This window comes from Sparus aurata, chromosome 8 (assembly GCF_900880675.1).
Source record: "Sparus aurata chromosome 8, fSpaAur1.1, whole genome shotgun sequence".
Lineage (NCBI taxonomy): Eukaryota > Metazoa > Chordata > Actinopteri > Spariformes > Sparidae > Sparus > Sparus aurata.
In genome coordinates, this window is record NC_044194.1 from 2,521,702 (window position 1) to 2,542,853 (window position 21,152).

General features: G+C 42.5%; 2 protein-coding genes across 4 annotated transcripts; both read right to left on the minus strand.

Moving 5' to 3' along the window:
- Positions 1 to 397: 397 nt before the first annotated feature.
- On the minus strand, positions 398 to 12,090 carry syt8 (synaptotagmin VIII). 3 transcript variants are annotated; one of them, XM_030425628.1, is made up of 9 exons: positions 10,832 to 12,090; positions 7,905 to 8,099; positions 6,973 to 7,145; positions 6,798 to 6,896; positions 6,453 to 6,620; positions 5,926 to 6,093; positions 5,693 to 5,810; positions 5,472 to 5,605; positions 398 to 1,571 (listed from the first exon to the last, which is right to left on the minus strand). In XM_030425628.1, exons 2-9 carry the CDS (start codon positions 8,068 to 8,070, stop codon positions 1,335 to 1,337), a joined length of 1,263 nt encoding a protein of 420 aa, XP_030281488.1. In that variant the 5' UTR covers positions 8,071 to 8,099; positions 10,832 to 12,090; the 3' UTR covers positions 398 to 1,334. The 3 variants fall into 3 exon arrangements, with proteins under 3 accessions (XP_030281488.1, XP_030281489.1, XP_030281490.1); XM_030425629.1 differs by lacking the exon at positions 10,832 to 12,090 and adding an exon at positions 9,738 to 10,005; XM_030425630.1 differs by lacking the exons at positions 7,905 to 8,099; positions 10,832 to 12,090 and adding an exon at positions 9,738 to 10,003.
- A 175-nt stretch (positions 12,091 to 12,265) lies between these two features.
- dld (deltaD) lies at positions 12,266 to 20,959 on the minus strand. The gene is made up of 14 exons (XM_030425627.1): positions 20,820 to 20,959; positions 18,934 to 19,009; positions 17,950 to 18,029; positions 17,333 to 17,401; positions 16,943 to 17,012; positions 16,284 to 16,384; positions 16,032 to 16,175; positions 15,521 to 15,622; positions 15,163 to 15,353; positions 14,896 to 15,066; positions 14,564 to 14,753; positions 14,305 to 14,442; positions 13,913 to 14,002; positions 12,266 to 13,678 (listed from the first exon to the last, which is right to left on the minus strand). Exons 1-14 carry the CDS (start codon positions 20,856 to 20,858, stop codon positions 13,613 to 13,615), a joined length of 1,527 nt encoding a protein of 508 aa, XP_030281487.1. The 5' UTR covers positions 20,859 to 20,959; the 3' UTR covers positions 12,266 to 13,612.
- Positions 20,960 to 21,152: the final 193 nt, after the last annotated feature.

Below are 21,152 nucleotides of genomic sequence, written 5' to 3' on the forward strand. Positions count from 1 at the left end.
TTCCGATCCACATCAGTTCATTCAGAATCTCCTGTCGCTCACAATAGAACATGTTGCAATAAGAGTTTTGGTGTTTTAATTCGAGCAGGAGGTTGTTTTCTTTAATTAAGCAAACTCACAAACATTCTTTCATTCATCGAGGCAGAAACTCCTTAAATATTAAGGTTCCCATCTTTGTTTTTTAATAATGTCCTCTGTCTCTCACGACAGACCACAAGTGTCACAGAAAATAGTAATAAAGCATTTAACTAATTGTACAAAAGATATCTGCATTAATAGACCAAGTTACAAAGTTTTCAGTATCATTATTTGATTTTCTTTTATTCTTTTATTTTTGTCCAATAAAATGAGGAATTATAGATATAATCCATCAATAAATGGCTCAAATAAAAAGGGATTTACAGTTTAAAATATGTATTTATTTTTAATTGCAGAAGACAAATAAATAGCTGGATTCACACATTGAATTAAGACCACAAATTTTATTATGTGTGATGTGTTTTTGTGTCTCTGTAAAGCAGTTAGAATTACCTCGTGTCTGAATGGTGATACTGTACATCAGCAAACTTGACTGAAGATATTTAAATCTTAAGGAAATCTTGTTTTTCTGGACCTGGAATAAATCCTAAAAGTTTTTTCAACAGCACGGTGAATGCACCCGCAGCACCACAGAAACTGCCCAGGGATGGTCTGAGGAACCTGACAAAGAACCCAAGGTGTCAAACTGGCCTCAGAATTCCCCAGATCCCAATCTAGTGGGCCCCCGTGGATCCAGTGGGAGCTCAGTTGGATTGAGATCTGGGGAATCTGGAGGCCAGGTTGACACCTTGAGCTCTTTCCCACGTTCCTCGGGTCGTTCCTCTTTGTGTTAGAGGAATACATAGTTTAACACATATTAAAATGCACAGAAGTGTTGGTCTTGTTGCGACCAACAGAGGGCGCCAGAAAGATCCAGAAACATTTTAATGACCTGATTTTGTAAACATTTTAAAAAGGTGAGTCGATGGTTAAAGTGCAAAAAGTTCATGAACATATCCTGATTTAAAACGTGTGATCAGAAATGATTCAATCATATAACACATTTTTATACATATTATAAGTTTAAGGGATGGAATTAGTTTTTATGATACGATCCATCGAGGGAGGAAGAGTGAAGTGCTCGGTTGAAAAAGTAAAATGTGACTTTTATACCAAAATATATAATGTAAAATACAAAGAATTCAATTAAGTGTAATCATTTTCCTTCCCAGAGGAGCTTCTGAGAAATGATCTGCAAACATGATTTTAATCTCCTCGTTCTGACGCGTCTGAAATGATTTCCTGTGCGTCTCCCATCAGAAGGGCAGTTTGCTGGCGAGGGGTATCTTCTTCTTCAGGGTCAGGGTGGAGTTGACCTGCTCGGCCGACAGCAGGTTGTGCCACTGAGCGACCGGCCGCCGCGGGTTGGACAACATGTCGGCCCAGTGCCTCAGCTGGTTCCCTGAGGCGTCGCAGCCCAGGAAGATCTTCCCCATGGCGTCGTTTCGAGTCATGGCGTCGTGGTCCCAGACGGAGATCACTAGGTTCACCCTCTGTGGACCACCAGAGCTTTTAGTCTGATTTTTATCATAAATAAAATATCCTTAAAGTTCACTAAACCTTTTCTGGAGCTTCGCTTCAAAACAGCTTCGCAGCATTTGCCTAAACAACTGAAGGAGCAGCAGACTTGTTTTAAAACCTTTAAAGTCGACAGAGAAAATACATAAAATGACTCCATAGTGCTCATCTGATAAAATCGAAGTCTCCAGATGTCTCAAGAACCCAAACTGATTTAAAAAGATGTCATTTCGACCCTTTTAATCGCTTAAATATTCACTGTAGCTGCAGTTTGGGATCTCTGGGCTTCTGGAGACTTTAACATTTTTAAACAAGTCTCCAGCGACTTCAGGTATGCTGTGACACTGTTTTACTGTGAAGCTCCAGAAATGTTTTGTGGACTACAAGACTTCACCTGACTTTCCATCAGCATGTAGATGAGAACACAATGACTTAAATTTTCACTTCTGCCTGAATTTATCCTTTAATATTTAATTTCTGCCACTAGAGGTCTGTCAGTCAAAACCATGACAACACAAGACTAATGTGATGATACAGTGAGGAAGTGAAGGATCATGGGAATACAGTTGTGTTGTCTGTAGTCTTCAGGGTTCGTACGGGTGCTTGAAATCCGTGAAAGTGCTTGAATTTCAATGTTGTATTTTCAAGGTCTGAAAAGTGCTTGGATTTTAGTTTAAGTGCTTGAAAGTGCTTGACATTATAACTCTATGTCTTTCACAAAATTGCGATGGACTGGATAGTTTGCTTATTACAAGGAGAAATAAAATCGGTAAGAAAACCGTATGTGGAGATGTTTTCTCCCGGGCTCCGCTGAGCCTCTCTGCTCCTCTCTGCGACCTGCCAGTCTGTGTGTAGCCCCGCCCCTCTTAGAAGAGCGACAGTAGGAGATGACAAAATGCTGGGAGGCTGCTGTGTTAACGAGCATTGGCTTGAAAATTATAAGTACAAACAATGGTTGAGGACCGAATCAAAGAGTGGCGTCATGCAAGGTCTGCAAAAAAGACTTGCAGATGTTTGCAGTGGGAGAGTCTGCGCTCTAAAGTCACATGAAATGTAAGTTAAGACTTTTTGAGTAACTTATGCCAACGCTGCACGTAAACACTTTATTATGTTTATGCTAACCGCTAACGTTAGCTAAACCATAACACGCTAAGGAATAATTAACGGACCATTAATCACGTTACGTGACCTCGTTAAGTTAGCGCCTGACTGTCTGTGTTTGCAGTCTGTGGCCTGTGTGTGTGTATCGTCACACATGCAGCCTGGTAGCAATAGAAGGATGGCTGAGGAGAAGGTGGAATTTGATGCAATTTGGACTGATGACACGTTCAATATTAATAACTTTGATGAATAAGCGAACAGCGCTCTATGCAGCACAGAGCATCTCTCCTGCTGCTGACAGGCTGTCAGCAGAGGAGTCACTCACACTGGTTAACACCAGAGGTGAAGTGCCAGAGTCAGAAACTGACTGTTCAGTTTGTCTCTGTGACGTCACACCAGGCACTGACGTCAGTCAGAGCTTTAAGTGTGAAAAGGGAATGTTCACTTTTCTCCACTTTTCATTCCTTACTTCTAATAAAGTAAATTAGATGGCAATCCAAGACTTCCTACGGATAGGTGACACATTTTGACTGTGTTGGGCAAGTTACTCCAAACATGTAATGCATTATTTATTACTTGTTACTGTAATTTCAGTAACTTTATTACATTGTGATATTACTGTATTCTAATTGTAAGGCATTACACTACTATTGCATTACTTTTAAGTTACTTTCACCAACATTCACAACCACCAACACTGAAAACAACAGTTTTTGAAAGGGCTGGCCATACTGAACATGAATTGCAGTGTTAAAATTGAAACATTTGGGGTGCAGTACCTGTTTCATGAGAATATTTACATTGAAAAATCAATATGTGTCATAACTTTGTGTATGTCAACACCTTGGTCGTTATTAACGTAAGGGAAAGCATTTTCTAAAAGCTTATGTCCTCTAGATGTGATTAAACATCTCTATATATCAGGGACAGTACATATTCTTAGAATGCATCTACATCGTATTGAAAGTTTTTGAAACACACACATTGATTTTCAGTGTAGCCTAAATCTGTTCATGGAGCAGAAAGTGGTCGTACATCTCAAAATGTTCGATGTTAACACTCAAATTCAGTTTGGGCAGACCTTTCAAAAACAGCTGGTTGTGTGTGTTTGTCTGTGTGTGTTTTTTTTTGGGGGGGGAGCCTACATTGTAAGGCCCTTTAGCTAATGTTTATTGTGTTTAACAGAAGTTTTTGTATGTTTTATCTGGATACAAACTAATGTAACACAGACTGACATTATGTCGCTATATTTATATTACAGTCAGTAGCCCAACAGCACTAACCTGTTGAGGCAATAATAGCTTACCTTGTTATTGCTAGCCTGGACGGGGATTTTGCTCACAATTTTTATAAAAGACGGAGAATCCACTGTTGAAAGTGGCAGCATGTTTTTGACAACATACTCTGCCACAGTCTCCTCACTTCTTGAGGTTTAAGCATCGCAGTACAGGAGAATGTTTGTTTTTTTCTCCGCTCTCATCCTCAGTTTGCTTTCTTTTGGTCACTAGCTTAATGTTAGTGTGACACCGCTCTAGATGTTTCGTTAAATTATTTGTGCTATTTTGCAAGGTAGAGAGATCTTTTGGTTTTGCACACAAAATGCACTTAACTATAATGTTCTTCACATCCTTCCAGTCATCTTCTCCTCGATCAATAGTTCTCTAGCATTATATGCATTATAACGCGCGTTACTGAGATTTGTACTGAGTAAAATATTACCTTTCTTTTTGTAATGCCTTACGTTACTGCGCTACAGCAAAAAGTAATGCATTACAGTAATTGCATTACTTTTGTAACGTGTTACTCACAACACTGCATTCTGAAACATAAAAATCTATGTCAAAAAAGGAAATTACAGGGTGCTCTCAGTCTCTCATTGTCTCGGTGCGAGTGTTCCTGAGGAACGACAAGTGGCTTCCCTTTTTTTGGATAAAACTTTGTGTTCTACTTTAATTTCTAAACTTCTTGCTATTATGAAACATAATTTTAGATGTTCGCAGCATAATACAATGTACAAAAATAAACATGAGTGTATATATTCCTGTAGATATGTATTTTACCCCAGCAATAAGGTGCTGGAAAATTTTGAAAATGACCCTTAAAAGTGCTTGAAAAGTGCTTGAATTTGACCTTGAAAAATGTGTACGAACCCTGAGTCTTAAAACCAGGAAATCAGTTCGCATTTTTGCACATCTGGATCCCTCGTCTCTAAGTCTGAGAGCTTTGTGTGAAATAAGGTGTGTTATTTCCACAAACTGAAGATATTTACACATTTTATTCATCATTAAATGTCCCACAGTTTAATCCTGAAGCTCTTCAGGTGTTAAAAACAGTTAGCGGTTGCTAACAAGTGTCTGAATGAGACTACAGAGGTTGTCGGGGACATTAAACGTCCTCACAGCGAACACGGAGACTCATCTACTCACTAGTCCGTCTTTACAGGCCACTCTAGTTACACACTGTTCTAACTCTGACTTTACAACCTGTACATTGATCAGTTTATAGAAAACCTGGATAGTAATTGTGCAGTAAGACTCTTAGTGGTGGTGACGTTGAAGTCATGTGACCGTGATGTCGTCTGTTTGTAGCCTAACATTAGTTTTTGGTTCATCTGTTGGGATTATCTGGATGAACAGAACCTGTAAGAATTGTCATCCTCTGGGTTAACATAAAACAACCACCACTGCTGATGAAAGTCTATCTGATGTGACTCATTCACAGACGAGGAAGTTTATTCACATTAAGTTTGGTCTCATGTTCGGTTTGACACTCACCTGGATTTGTTCAAATGACACGTCGAAGGTGAAGGACTCGTTGTAATAAGGGTTCAGCGTCTTCTTTTTAATAGACGTCTTCCTCTTCTTCCACTTCCTCTTGTCCAGAGCCAACTGCACCTTCACATACGGATCTACAGACAGCAAGTGGAAGTTAAATTCATGCAGACGATCACCTGAAATATCAGATTTCTTTGCGAGTCCGACAGTCTCAGTCTGACCTGAACTTCCTCCGATGTCCATGCTCTTCATGTTTTTGGCCTCCAGGATCACCACGGTCAGTTTGCCGGCTGTGGGAACGTAACGCAGAGAGAAGCAGATCTCACCCAGGTTTTCTTCCTGCGACACACAGACAATCCAGACAGAAATCCTTACGACAGATATCACAAAACATCTCCATATGATAAGTCGTCAGACGAGCACAGCGAGCATCTTTTGAGGGACAAAGAAAAACCTCAAACTTGGCGGGGCCGGCGAGGTCCTGCCACTCCTCGATGACGTGGTTCCAGTCGACGTCGCAGAGCTGCAACCTGAGCTCACCGATGATGTTGTGTTTGGAGAATCTGTTGAAGTCAAACACCTGCATCACCGCCGTCGAGTTCAGCAGGGAGGACTTGGATATCTGGGAACAGATCACTCAGATTAGTGAAGAAGCAGAAGCACCTGTTTGTGGTAAAGGGTCAGTTCACGTTGATAGGATTCCTTACAGCCAAAGCGCAGCAGCAACAAAAGACTTTGTGTTTGACTTCAGAGAGGTCGTCATCATGAGGTATATGTGAGAATTGGCACATGTCGACTTCACAGGCCTACTTCAAAGTAGCATGACTGCTACCTGCAGCCACCTGTAACAGCGCTTGCTAGTTAGCCGCGCAGCTAGCATTCAGCTAGCATCCTGGTCTGGGAGCTCTGTGCAAGTGTGTATATTTATGATGTGTATAGACTAAAGTTAGCACAGTTCAGGAGTTCAGGAGCAGCTCTGACCTGGAAGGTGAACTGTTCGTTGAAGACGGGGTTCAGCGTATTTCTGAACACTTTGGTCTCGCAGGTTCTGGATTTGTCGGGTAGGATGTAGACTTTGACGTACGGGTCGGAGGTTCCTCCAAGGTCCATGGCCTTCAGGCTGTTGGCCTGTTTGATCCCAACGATGAGCTTAAAGACAGAAAACACAGGAGCGGACTTTCAGTCATACTGTGAGGTATCATGGGTAATGTAGCTGGTTCTGATGAGGATGTGTGGAGATAAAAAGACAACATTTCTCTTTTTTCCATCAATTTTGATCATTTTTGCTGGATAGTGTCGGTGAAGGACAGTTAGAGGTTGACTCACCTCAGACTGAGCGGCTTTGTACTCCAGAGAGTAGAGAAACTTTCCTCTTTGCTTCTCTTTGGTCGCACCGTAGTCCACATCCGTCACGTCGGGCTGAACCTGTCAGAGACAAACAGGGACTCCAGTCAGAACTGTGAGCAGAATCTGATTGATGGCGTTTTTGTCCGTCACTCACCAGAGCTGTGGTGGTTTTCCCATTGACTCCGTTCAGGTTGATCTTCTCGTCCGTCTTCTTCTGCCGCTTCTTCTTCTTCCCTTTGCAGCAGCACTTCTTGCAGATGCACAGACAGATCAGCAGAATCAGCAGAGCTCCGCACGCAAAGATGGTGTAGATCGCCCATCGAGGCACTGAAGGAGACGAGACGGGTGGAGATGACGAAATCTCTTCACAACAACATTTATATCTACAGCGTCAAAACCAGGAGATTCTGATGTTCTGCCTCGATGCGTCTCGACTGAAACGTCTCTGACTTTTCTCCACTGCACTTTATCAGCCTCAGTCCTGACAGGAGGACTCAGATGTTGTGCTGTTGTTTTTCTGGACATGTTTGGCTGCAGCTGCATCAATTAAAGGGGATTATAGCTCTAAAATTAAACTCCGACCGAGTGAGAGCTACACTGATGCTTGAACCAAGATTTCTCATATAGACCTTGTTATGACAGAATGTACTCTATTCACTTTATGCAAGTAAAGTGTTTTGAATCATATTTTATACAGCTGTTTGCAGGATGTAATGTGAAGTAACCCAGTGAGCACCAACTGAAATGTCAACACTGATTTCTAGTTCATGTCTCTTTCTGTGTATATGTACGATTAATAACTGCGATATGAAGATGGTGAAACACAGCAGACTACAGAGCAGCGTCCTCTCTCAGACTGAGACTCAGTTCATCCTCAGCACTCTGCTGTTACAATAGTTTCGGCCACAAAGAGGCATCGGTGTTAAACTGAGATGGTTTCATGTGCAGTTAGAAACTCCTTGTAGCACGTTAAAGTTCAGATTTCTGCTGCAGCGTCAGAACCGGTGAATGTTTTAAACTTCATCATGGTTGAATCATGCTCCACCATTTAACGTGCTGGATTGGTGAAGCTGTTTGGTGACTTACGGGGGATCTTGTTCAGCAGGTTGTTGAAGAAGCCTGCGACAGCGGCAGCGGCTGGGTCGACAGTGGTGTTAGTGTGGATGGTGGTGGTGGAGATGGTGGTGGTGGTGATGGGTGGAGCATTTGGATTTGGAAGCGATGAGTTTGGTGATGATCGGATTCGAGGCATGATGATGAGGAGGAAGAGGAGGAGGAGCTCTGGAAGCAGGAGAAGCAGAAGATCCAAACACAGTTTTATATATAACGTAATATGAGAATGTTAGAAGGAGAGGAAGAAACAATAGAAAATGGCACGGTGAAGCCGTCCGACCCGCCCGTGTCGCTCTGTGTTGACAGCGGTCAGATCTGTGGAGCTCGATGTTTCCTGACAACAGTGACGTGTGAACTCAGTCTCTGCTGACATGCCTGAGTGGAGACTCCTGCAGGCCTCCACCATGAACAAACAGCAGCAGCCTGATTCACACTCTGATAACAACAATACTCTCAAAGCCTCCACACTGTCCCTGTATGAGTCGACAGGCCGGACTCTAACCCCGAGTCTAAAACCACCTAACAGTCCTTTAAGACCCCCACACACCGCCCAGACTCAAACCAATGGCCAACTGTCTTTATCCGACCACTCCGGTTAAAAAGTTGCATTGAAACATACCGCCTCGACTACTGCTAATTCCACGGTAGCGTGCGCTTGCGCGAGATGCAATAAATCTCCTTAACATTTGGTGGCGCGAGTCTCGTGCCAGTAATCTACAACATGAAAATAGGAAATGACGGAACGGAGTGCGGACCATAGATTATCAGAGAAAAACAAAGCACACACAGTATTGGCTCACTATTCGTTTGACCTGAGAAGACGTTTGTGGAATACAATACTTGGGATTACATGGAAGATCATTACGGCTGAGCTGATGGTCGCGTTGCCGGCTCTCGAGCCCTCCTACACACTGCGCTGATTCGCTAGCACACTGCCAATCAGAATGGTCATTGAACAGCTAGGAGACGACCAATCAGAGTATCCGATGGCGTCCAATCCTCCGACTGCCGACATTCTCAGACTTTGCAAGTTGAATCTGACCAAACACCGTCTGCGTGATTCCAAAAGCTTCCAACGCAGCTGAACACACCAAACAGATTTGTTCCAGACCTCGTCTGAGTCTCCCCAAACGCTTCAGACGTCCAACGTTTGGGGCGCTGTGTTCCTGCCTTTAAAGACTCCAAATACTGCATGTTGCTGCAGGAAGTCGATCCTCCTGACTGGACGACCACAACAGTCTCTGAGTCGTCACTGCTCTCAGACGTTTTCCTACAACTCAACTACACCTCAAGTCTCAATTCAGAAAGATGTTGTATGACCATGTTTAGAAGAGATACCTGACAGAAAGCTGGGGGGCTCAAAAAAGAAAGATTTAGATGAAGAAGAAGAAGCAGAAGGAGGAGGAGGAAAAGAAGAAGACGTCACGCCAGGAGGAAGGAGACGAAGAGGAGGAAGATGACAACAAAGAAGGAGAAGAAGTCACTTCGAGAGGAAGAAGAAAAGAAGAGAAGAAGAAAAAAAGGCTTGTTGTTGTGAAGATATTCAGAATCCCAAAAGGCGCCAGAGTTTTACTTCTGTTTCTAAATCAAAACCACCAGAAAGGTTTGTACAAACAGGACCAACAGAAAGGAACGTACGACTTCCTTCATTGTCCCGCATCAACAGATTGGATCAGGAGTCCGAAGCTGAGACTAAAAGCTTCAGTCAGTCTACATCAAGTATCTTCGCGACAGAAATCACAACAGTTGTCCTGCTGATACGTGTCTCATCAGACAAACAAGCTGTAAGAGAGTTTATTTACTCACTAATGATGACTTTTATAGAAATGTCGACATCCCTGCTGGCTCCACGCAGATCGTCCTTGATCCGTCCAGCTCAGAATAAGAGGGGCGGTGTTGGAGAAGGAGTGAGGAGGAAGGAGGTGACGTCCTGCACAGAGTTTTCATTAGAAACAACCCTCAGAGTGTTTGATCAGGGAGAGGAAACGTCTCCTCCCTCCGTCTCCATCAACCCTGTTTTCACTGTAATCAGCAGGAAAACATCAGCCACAACAGTCCATCAGAGGCATCAGAGGTTCCAGTCCGGCCGAGAAAATTAACTTCCTGCTCTGAAGCCGAAAAACTGGACTTAAAGATCCAGATGTAAACACAGTGCAGCCGCGAGGTCGTGGAGCCTGAGAGCTTGTTACATCACTGCAGCTTCAATTAGGTTTTCTTTTTATTGTAAATATTGGGTAGGTATATTATCACCTCTTCAAAAAATAGACATCACACCCTCTCCTCAGATCAGCTGCTCCACCTTGTTGAGCAGAAGAAGAAGAAGAAGAAGAAGAAGAAGAAGAAGGAGAAGAAGAAGAAGAAGAAGGAGAGGAAACCTGTAGCAAGATGGCCGCCAAGCGAGAGGCCGCTGTCCGAGACTTCAACCAGGTCATATTAGCGGCCGTCAGTGTAGCAACAGTAACATATGTAGAGTCTCACTGCAGCTTTGAGGAAGTGCACCAAATATTCAAATAATAATAAATAAATACAAATAAATAGATCAGTCACAGAATCAATCGATCAATCAATCAATCACATAGAGTGATCATGGGACTGGAAATGGAGAAATAAAAGAGTCAATAACAACCAGAAAAGTGAGTTTTCTGGAGAATATGAGAAAAGAAAGGAAGGAAAAATGTAGGAAAAAGAGTGAAGATGAAAAGAAAATGAACTGAGCAACAGACGGACGGACGAGTGAAAGTGTGTGTTGAGTTTTTGGAGATTGAACAAACAAAACAAAAGTTGACGCTGCTGCAACTCAAACAACCAGAACCAGTTTGACACAAGAACAAACTGTGGAACCAGCCGAGCGTCTGTCACTGAGACGCTGTGACGGGTCAGAACAGAGGAAACAACAGTACCTGAGTGTGACCACGAAGCTTTCTGTCCTGAACGTTTCTCTTCTTTTACTTTAATCTCATTTCTTCTCCTTTTGTTCAGTCGGCTGTTGAATCTGGTTCTCCGTCTTGTTAAACTTCAGTCGGCCATCTTCAGCTCTTAAAGTGAGTCAGTGTCGACCTGCAGCAACCGCCACACCTGCTGAACACACACTTACACACACACACACACAGACACACACACTCACCTACGTAGTCAGTGATCAAACAGAGGTGGAGTCGCTGCTGCTGAACTTCAACTTATTCAAATATGTCTTCAAACAGAACAGCAAGTGTAACGAGACTGTGTGTGCTGCCCGCTTTGATTCATAAAAACCTGGAGTTATGTATTTATGTTCAGCTCTCATATTGGATTTTCTTGAAAACAATCATGTTGTAACTCCCGTTTTATTCACGAGACCTTTAACACAAATTCCTACAGCTGTCATTTCACAATTTCAATAATTTCTTCAAAAACATCCTTTTCCTCCAGGTCGTCTTGTGCTTCTGCTCTGTGATGTCATGATGATGGAATATGTTGCGATTGTGCTTTTTAAATAATTCTGGTTATTCTCAGTTGGTTTTGTCAGGTGGGATTATCTCGGCTGCTAAATGTTGTCAGTCCACAGCTGTCTGAAATACACAGCGCTCTGTTTTTATCCTGTTTTATTTGAGTGACTGAGAATCAATTTAGTTCAGACGGCTGACAGTGATGATGCAAAACAATTAAAATCTTCATTCCCAGCTCATTATAGAGTCACTGAGTGAATGTTAGAGGCATCATGAACAAATAGAAACACTTTAAAGAGGTCATATGATGCTTTTTGTTTTGTTTTTTTACATTTCCTTTATTGTGTTACAAAGCATTTTGTGCATGTTTAAGTTCTGCAGGATGAAAAAGTCCAAAGTTCCCGTCTCCCACTGAAAACACTGCTGCTCTGCCTGAAACGCCTTTATTCCTTTATTCTGTGACGTATGTGCGTCACTATGTACCAGGTGTTATATAAACATATATACACGACTGTACCGCAGCCATGGTCACCAGCTGCATCTTGCTCGACATGACTGCCTCTGATAGTAGGAACCTGTAGATGAGCGTAACATGACCTCTTTAATCACACATGCTGATGCTCAAAAGGAACAGTTCACCCCAAAATAGAGTCATCATTTCCTCCCTCACTGCTGATGGAAAGTCAGGAGAAGTTTCATGGTCCACAAAACATTTCCGGAGCTTCACAGGAAACCAGAGTTGCAGCATCAATGGTAAAACTCAAGACCTCAGACAGGATGCACGCTAAAGTGTTTAGCTAGCTGCTGAAAAATAACTTCCTCAGAAGAAGTCGAAGCTGCGCATTTTCCATTTTTTCATCGTTATTGTGAGTAAGATTAACTGATGTAAAAGTACACACTGTAGTCTCATTTAACTGATTTGCATTTATTGGTTTAAATGGTGAGATAAGCAAGAGCAGGCCGGAGCCAATCACAGGGCAGCAGTCAGAGCAGGAAGCGGTTTCCCAGCAACAGTCAACAGCTCGTCTCCAGAACTGAGTCTGTGTTGAATTTAAAGGATGAATCGACTCTGAAGTTACTCAGAAAACTGCTGCTGCTCTCTGAGAGAACAAACCTCGAGCATGTCGAACACATCAGTGACGTCACAGGAAGCTTTAAATTATGGATCCTTTAACAAAATGTGTAGGAAGTTTTATTTTCCATCATGAAACACTTGCACAGCAGATTTTATGCAGTTTAAAGCCTGTAGTCTTCTTCTTCTCTGGTTTTGGCGGCATCACGGCACCAAACAAAACAGAGACCAGCTGATAGAAACACAACTCGACGGTGTTACTGGAGGTCTGAACCTTAAAGATGTCAAAGAGGGTTTAATAAATAAATTAGAAGTCATAATTTCCACACGAGGGAAACTGTAAAAAAAAACAAACTTGGCGTTCTCTGATTGGTTTGTGCAGGCTGAGTTTATATTTTATTTGCATCCTCGAATCATCACCTCCATCACCGATCACAAGAGATTTTAAACTTTGATTTCAGGCTTTAAATCTTTATAAGCTTCCTCAGGAGCTTTAAGCCACATTTCAGCAAAAGATGTTGCTCAGTTGTCAAGACGACGAGAAAATTGCTTATAAAGACTGAAACTTGATTTAATGCTCCTGGAGAGTTCAGCACTGTGAAAACTTTCCACAGACAAACGATAGATTTGAGTTTTTTCTGATCTGGAACTTTTGATGAATCGGTCTTAAATGGAGCTACAAATGACGCAAATCAAAATGTTTGAGTCACTAAATATTCTGACAACTGGTTGATTTAACCTTTAAAACTGTGAATCTGCTTCCTGCTCTGGTTACATTTCGTATTTGTCGTGTTGAATTCTTTCCCACTGTAAAAAACAGAAACAAAAACACTCCCCGCTTCCTTTACAAGAGAAAACGCAGCCACAGAGGAAAAAAAATAATATTTATATCTCTAGATCCTGTGAGCGAGAGAATAAAAATGCTCCTCTGGGATCTTTTTTTTATTTAAACTATGTGTTTGTAAAGCAAGAAGACTGATCTGCAGTCAGCGTTTATTTACCGCCCAGACTCCCCTTTATCATTTTATTGCGAACATTTAAATAACATTAGAACTAAATGTGGTACAGTTGTGATGTACACAGAGGGTGTCGGTGGGTTGGATGAAGGGTTCGTGACGCGGACACACACAGCTTCCTCTTTCTCCTCTGTTATGTACACTGAAGGTGCGACAGCGGCCGACAGATCAGAAGTTGATGGCTTTGCCGAAGGAGGCGGCCAGGTTTGCTTCTCTGAAGGCCTCCGACACCGTCTGAGGAGGAGGAGGAGGACGAGGAGGACGAGGAGGAGGAGGAGAGAGGGATGGAGAGGATGAAGCAACAGAAGAGTTTTCAGGTCAGTGGGTTTTACAGTCGATATTTCAGTTTCTGAATAACTTTTCTGTTCTGTAACTTATGTTTGCTGCACTCGTGTGGTTTGGATATATACAAGTGTGTGTTATTGTGTGTGTTTGTGTTATTGTGTGTGTGTGTGCTGCAGGACGTACAGGGTGGGCGTGGCAGACTCTGGCGATGTCCTCACAGGAAGCACCGTACTCCATGGCCAAAGCAGCTTCATTGATCATCTCTCCTGCCCCCTGCAGGGGAAACGCAAAAACAACTTTTAACACGTACGTCTGAAATTCTCTGTTAAAGGTCACATTTTGTATTTCGCCTCAGTTAAAGCTCCGAGAGATGTTTGTAGGTCAGTCCAACAGTCTTATCCAGAATAATATCAGAAACTATTAAAAAGAGGAGAGCTTGAGTTAGCATGCTAACAAGCTACAAGTTTCAACCAAGGATGTTATATTACATCTGGACACCAGGTTGGAGGAGGACGAGTGGGGTTAAAATTTGTTCAGTTAACTCGTGTTGTGTTGTGTTGCGATGAAGCTCTTACAGTTCCGACGATGTGAGCTCCCAGCATCCTGTCTGTCTCCTTGTGGCTGAGGATCTTCACCATGCCGTCAGTGTCGTTGTTGGTTTTGGCGCGGCTGTTGGCTGCGAAGGGGAACTTGCCGACTCTGTATGGGACGCCCTGAGGACGAGAGGAGCCCAGTCAAAAATTACACATCTACTGAACTGTGCAGGCAGTCGTTCCTCGGTCCTTGACAATCAAAAGTTTAATATTCAGATTAATAAGCTTCATCATCACTCACCTCCTCTTTGAGCTGCTCCTCCGACTTGCCCACCCAGGCCACCTCGGGGTGTGTGTAGATGACAGAGGGAACGCAGTTGTAGTCGATGTGCACGGCGCCGCCGGCCATGCCCTCCACACAGATGATGCCCTCGTCTTCAGCCTTGTGGGCCAACATCGGCCCGGCGACCACGTCACCGATAGCATAAATACTGAGAGGAGAAAGAAAGAAATCATGAATGTTTTAGACGACACCATCTAGACGTAACAACACCTTCCACGTATAGACAGTCTCACAGTTTTTATCTCTTTGGTGGAAATGGCGTTTGGCATTTTGCAGCCTGACGGAGGTACCTGGGCACTTTGGTCTGGAAGCGGTTGTTGACGGGGATGCGCCCCCTGTTGTCCAGCTCGATGCCGACAGAATCCAGACCCAGGTTCTGTGTGAAAGGTCGTCTGCCGATACAGACCAGCAGCACGTCGCACGTCAGAGTCTCGTTCTTCCCGCCGGCCGCCGCCTCCACTCTGAAACACATCATCGCCCAGAGTTAACAACTTTAACTGACATTTGAAACAGAGCCCTCCAGACGGGACGTGAAGAGTCGGGAGTGTTTGACTCACGCCACATCGATCTTGCCGTCGGGCCTCTTGATGGCTCCCATCACTTTGGTGCCGAGCTTGAACTTGAGGCCCTGCTTCTGCAGGATGCGCTGGAAGTTCTTGGCCATCTCCATGTCGATGCCCAGTCCGCCTACGTGACCCAGGAATTCCACCGCCGTGACTTTAGAGCCCAATCTCTGCCACACTGACCCCTGCAGGACGGGAGGACGAACATGTGTGTGAATTATGTGCTGATAACGGAGTATTCACTGTGAATGTGAGCTGGTGTTGCAGCATCGTGCCAACTATACTAGAGTTCTACGTTACTGGAACAAAACATAGATCTAACAACAATGAACCAGACTGAGGAGGTTCTGACCAGCTCGACTCCGATGACTCCGGCTCCGATCACAATCATCTCCCCTGGTACTTTGTTCAGGGACAGAGCTCCTGTTGAAGACACGATGGACTCCTCGTCAACCTAAACCAAAAACAAAGAGACTTTGTCATTCAGTTTGCACACTTACAAATTAAATGTATCATCTGGTTGTAGTTTAGCAATGAGCACCGCTAGAAATCAAACTGTCTTAGTTGCACAAATCAGGATTTTTATTTGAATCAGGAGTAAAATAACGATGTGTGAAACAAGAGGAGACGCTCGTAGTGACAAATCAACAGATTAAGCATTTGACTCTGACGTCCCTTCAGCTCTACGCAGCGTTTACATCTTCACGCTTCATGTTTTGACTTCGCACCTTAAACCTTTATGTTTCAGTAGTACTTTTGGTGATGTAGTGTCACAAAATCCATGTGTAAAATGACCAAATGACCAAGTGACTTGAAATCCTGGAGTTTTCCAGAAATTTTAAAAAAGGCCTTGAATTCCATACCGGGATCCCGGGGAAGGGTGTGACCTCGGAGCCTGTGGCGATGAGGATGTTCTTGGTGTTGATGACCTGCTCGCTGCCGTCTGCTGTTACCGCCGTCACCTGGTTCTTCCCGCTCACCCTCCCAAAACCGTTGACGTGAGTCACCTGAGGGGAACGATGTCACACAGTGAGCGCAGTTATCAGTCATTCAGGTTCTTGTCAGTAAGACGTGATGTGAACAACGATTTAAAAACAGAGAGGAAGATGCCTGACTTTGTTCTGTTTGAATAGATGTGCGATTCCTCCGGTCAGCGCTTTGACCGCCCCGCTCTTCTGAGCCATCATCTTCTCCAGGTTCAACGTGAGGCCTGAGACTGAAAGACAGAGACGCCAATCATCAATCTATCATCACATATTAACAAGGAACAGATTCTGAAAGTGAAGCCGGTAAGAAGTTTGGCATTCCTTGTTGAACTCTGCAATCTTATTTTTGTTGAACATTATTTGAATTTGTACAACCTTGCCAGGATAAAGTCAAGCTGTTGTTGGAAAATACACCTCATCCCTTTTTAAAAAGGAGACTGTGGGAATGTAAATGACATTTGTCTGAGAAACAAATCAATGAGCTGTTGATCTTTACTGATCCAGATGTGACAGTGAAACACTGGCACAGTTCAACTGGAAACTTGTTCATTATTTTAGATAATTTATTAAACAAACATCCTCTTGTTTCAGCCTCTTAAAAGGTAAAGGAGGCAATCTGCTGCGCTTTGTCATTTTATGTTGAACTGAATATCTTTGGGCTTCGGACTGAATGTGTCAACTTTAACTATTTTCCAGCATTTTATACAGATTGGACTGAGCTGCAGATATGAAAAAACTGAAAGTAAAACCCCCGTCAGGGCCTGAAGAAATCCAGTGAAGTCTCTTACTTTCGATGCCTCTGCTTTCAAAGTCCTTGCCATGAGCCATGTGGTACAGGTAGGAGTTGTTCAGCAGAGCCTGCACACACAAAATAACAATTATCATAATGTTTCAATTGTGTTTCACTGTTCAGTACATTCATGTTAGCAGTTTTTATTTCACTTAGCTTGGAAATTGACTAATTGAAGTAATCTTTCAACATGCAGCAGAACTGTTAGTCTGAACTTGTTCTGAGACTTTTAGTTCATCACACTGAAGTTAAAGACCAATAGATGAGAGGTACAACAGGTACAACAGGTACAGAGAAATACTGATATCTCAACAGGTTTTCGATGACTGTGAGATGCTTCCAATCACACAGATAATCACAGTGCGATGGTTCACTTTCTGTTAATTACCTTTGAGGGGATGCAGCCGACGTTCAGACAGGTTCCACCCAGCGTGGCATTCTTCTCAACACACACCGTCTGTGGAGGGAAACAAACACATTGAAAAGCATTTTATGTACCTGAAGGGAAGAAACATCTCAAAAGAGCGAGGAAGAGAAAACACTGCTGAGGTAAAGTGGCAAACGAGACAAGCATCAGATATCGAACTGTAGCTGAACAACCTTTTTTTTCATAACTAGATAGAGAGAAATAAACAGTAGGTCAAACTTTAATTGTTATTATTGTCATTATTATTTACTGAAGCCCTGTTCAGACAGATTCAGCAACACAGGCTTGTCTCATTTGTTCACACTGAACCAAGCAGCTCCGGCTTAACTTAACTTAACGCCCTGGTGACGGTACACATCACTGAGATCATATTTCCACCTATAAATCTAAAAATTTCTCAGCAAACCGTTTATAATCATGTGGGTTCTGTTATACAATGTTGTGATTAAGATCCCGACCCCCCACGCATAGCTGAAAGTGACAAAAGTTGCCATAGACAGTCACTACAACAACATAGTAGCCAACCAATCAATCAATCAGCTGAAATATTAAATCAATACGGCCTGGAAGCAGCTTACCTTGAAGCCGAGCTGTGCAGCTTTGATGGCGGCGACGTAGCCGCCTGGACCGGAGCCGACCACCGTGACGTCTGCATCGACTACAGAGAGACAACAGCAGCTTTAATCAACACGTCATCACAGCAGCTCGGGACACTGAATGATGATGATGAAGATGAAGAAGTGGCGTGTCGAGGTTAAATTTCACCCTCTGATGTTCTGTCATCTCAAAACTGATCAGTAATTAAGGCGGTCGACATTTGACAACAATATACACATGCAGTTAAGGTCTTCGTATCAAAAGTGAGAATAATTAGCGGGGAAATATAACAAAGTACACGTTTGTTCAACTTAACTACATTTTGGAGGCAAATATTACTTTCAACTCCACTGAATTAATTTGAAACTATCTAATCTACGATTATCAACAACTATTGTACGTTCACTTATTTAATCAGCAATCAGACAGAAAAATAAATCCTGCAGATTCTAGAAATGATAAAATATAAATAAATGAAAACACCAAGGATACGTTAAAAGATTAAAATGGTCAACAATAGTAATCATAGACTTACGATGCTGTTTTTGAGTCAGTTAATTGTTGTTGCAGGTGTTGTCAGGTGTTACAACAGACAAAGTACTTTTACTATTAAAGTTGGTGAACAGTATTCAGTTTGCAATAAGTTGTATTATTTTTATTTGAGCAACTTATTTAGACTCCAAATCCATTTAAATTACAGCAGGATGATATATGATGATTAAAAAGTCTTATCAGCTAAATGCTTTGATGAAAGAGTTTCAACATGCATAAGAAGACAGAAAGATCAGAGTTTTGTTTGTAAAATAACTGGCACAAGTTCTCTTACATCCCTCGTTTGTGCGATCTGAACTAATGATTAGTTCTGACATGAGGTACAATGTCTGCTTCATATGGACACGAGACTGAAGTTCACGAGGGAGCCTGTGATTAATGAGGACAGACGATAAGATTTACAGTTCACTCACTTGCTGCTTTGTCAGCGTAGGTTCTGACCGACAGAGCTGCAGCTCCATGCAGCTTGCAGGGAAGGTGGTGGCTCCGCTGTGAGGGAAAGCAAACGCAGTCAGACAAGAACCGAACCAGGCAGTCAGACAAGAACCGAACCAGGCAGTCAGACAAATACCCTGATTTTACTCCAAGGTAGAAAAACAAAAACAGTCAGACATTAAAACCATTTAACAAAAGTTTCTCTGTCGTTGGTTTGCCGACTGTTTGACACACATTTTTATGATTTCGGAGACTTGCAATGAAACCTTTTCCACTTTAAATAAACAAATCTTTGTTATTGGAGATTTAAAGTGTTTCCAGGGAAACTCTCGGCTCAACAATAACCTGCTTCTTCTTAGTTATGTGAATTCCTTGAATATAATTTCCTTGTTCCTTCCTTGTTTAGCCACTCGAGTGAAACTACAACGATTAAAGAACAAAAAACGCTTAAGATTCCATCTTTTTAGATGTTAATATTTCCTCTTTTCTTTACTCCTCTGTGACCATTAAATTAATATCTTAGAGGTTGCGGGCAAAACAAGACATAACAGCCGAGGGAAACACAATTTTCTGACATTCTGTGATTCACACAACTAATATGTTGATCAAGAAAATAATCAACAGATTAATTGACCGTGAAAATAATTGTTATGTATTGTTGTTGCTGCATAAAAACCACAGTAACTTAAAACACTGTTGGACTCAGGATGGAGCCACTGTCAGGAAAGTGGAGACTTAAATTAGTATTTTTCACGTTGCTTTTCTTAGATTCGAACCAAATACATTTCTTTAAAAGGGTGTCAGAGCCCTTACAGCAGGTTTGGGGTTCAATGTCTTGCTCAAGGGCACTGGGCAAAGATGTTAAGGATTGTAAATAAAGTACATTTCTCAAGTTGTCAGGGATGTGGGTGCATGTACGCATGTGCAACAACAGTCCAATTAAATGCGCCACATTATTTTGGGGGACCAAAAACATTCACAAAACATAAAGATAATAATTAAAATGTGTCACTGAACAAACAAACAATCCCTGCGCGGTGTAACTGTTAGCTGTCATCTCAGGACACATCCATCAGTAAACCAGAGCCTCTTTAGCTTCAACAGCAAAACAAGCTGCTTGTTTTCAAACCGGCAGCTGACAAATTACGTGATCGAGAAACGGTAATATGAGGTTAGGACACAACTTCTCATTAGATAGGACTAATTAGGAATACTATGTTATTTATGAGACATAAAGTGGTAAGTCGATCTGCCTCTGACATAAGCTAACTACACCGGTAAGAGTTAGGTAACCACTGCTAACCGATTTAGCATGCTAGCATAGCTTTAAGATAGAGAGCTGTCAAATGTAAAGTCAGTTAAATAACATATTTGAGGTCGAGTGTTATTAAACCCCTTTAACCTTGGCATAGCAAACATCCTGTAAGGTTATTCCAAAACGCCTCTGATATGTAACCAGCTCACATTACGTATTTCCATTATGTATTCCCTGAAAACATTGTGAAACGTTCAACGAATAAAGTGTTTTTTTTTCCAACTACAAGCTTCAATGTTATTTTTTCTGAGGCCGAATTAAAAAGGGGGATCGTATACAACCCGACGATATATCATATACACATAAGACGAGATATATGTTGCCAATACGCTCAATAAATCAAAATTGAAGGTTTTTCCAGTGTAGTCTGGCGGAGTCCGCTCTCTCCATACGCTTTCACCGGACCAGAGCTGTTAGCTGACCCGCTAGCCGGGCCCGGGCCTCCTGCGGGAAAATACCAGTAACCACGGGGCCAACAGCGGGTGAGTCAAATCAAGACGGTTCCGGGCAACACATTGTGGTTATCAGGTTAATAAAATCCGCTCTTACCGTGGCCAGAGAGCGATATAACTGAGTCCAGCTCTGCATTTTGTCTGTGTCCCCTCACAAGCTCTGTAACCTACAGCAGGCCGACCAGCCAAGGACTCCTGACATTGCGCACGCGCATACCAGTGCATGCCAAACGGACGTCGCCTTTATATGACGTCAGTGATCGTGAGAGCTGGAATGAGTGATGCAGTCTGTAGGTTTGGACCTCAGCTCAGCTACAGTAAGAATAAATCTAGTTTGTTTAACTGCAGAAAAATAAGTTCAAATTAATTTGTGAAAAAAAAAAAAAGGAAAAAAAAATATTATATTCTTTTTTTTACAGTCATCATTAAA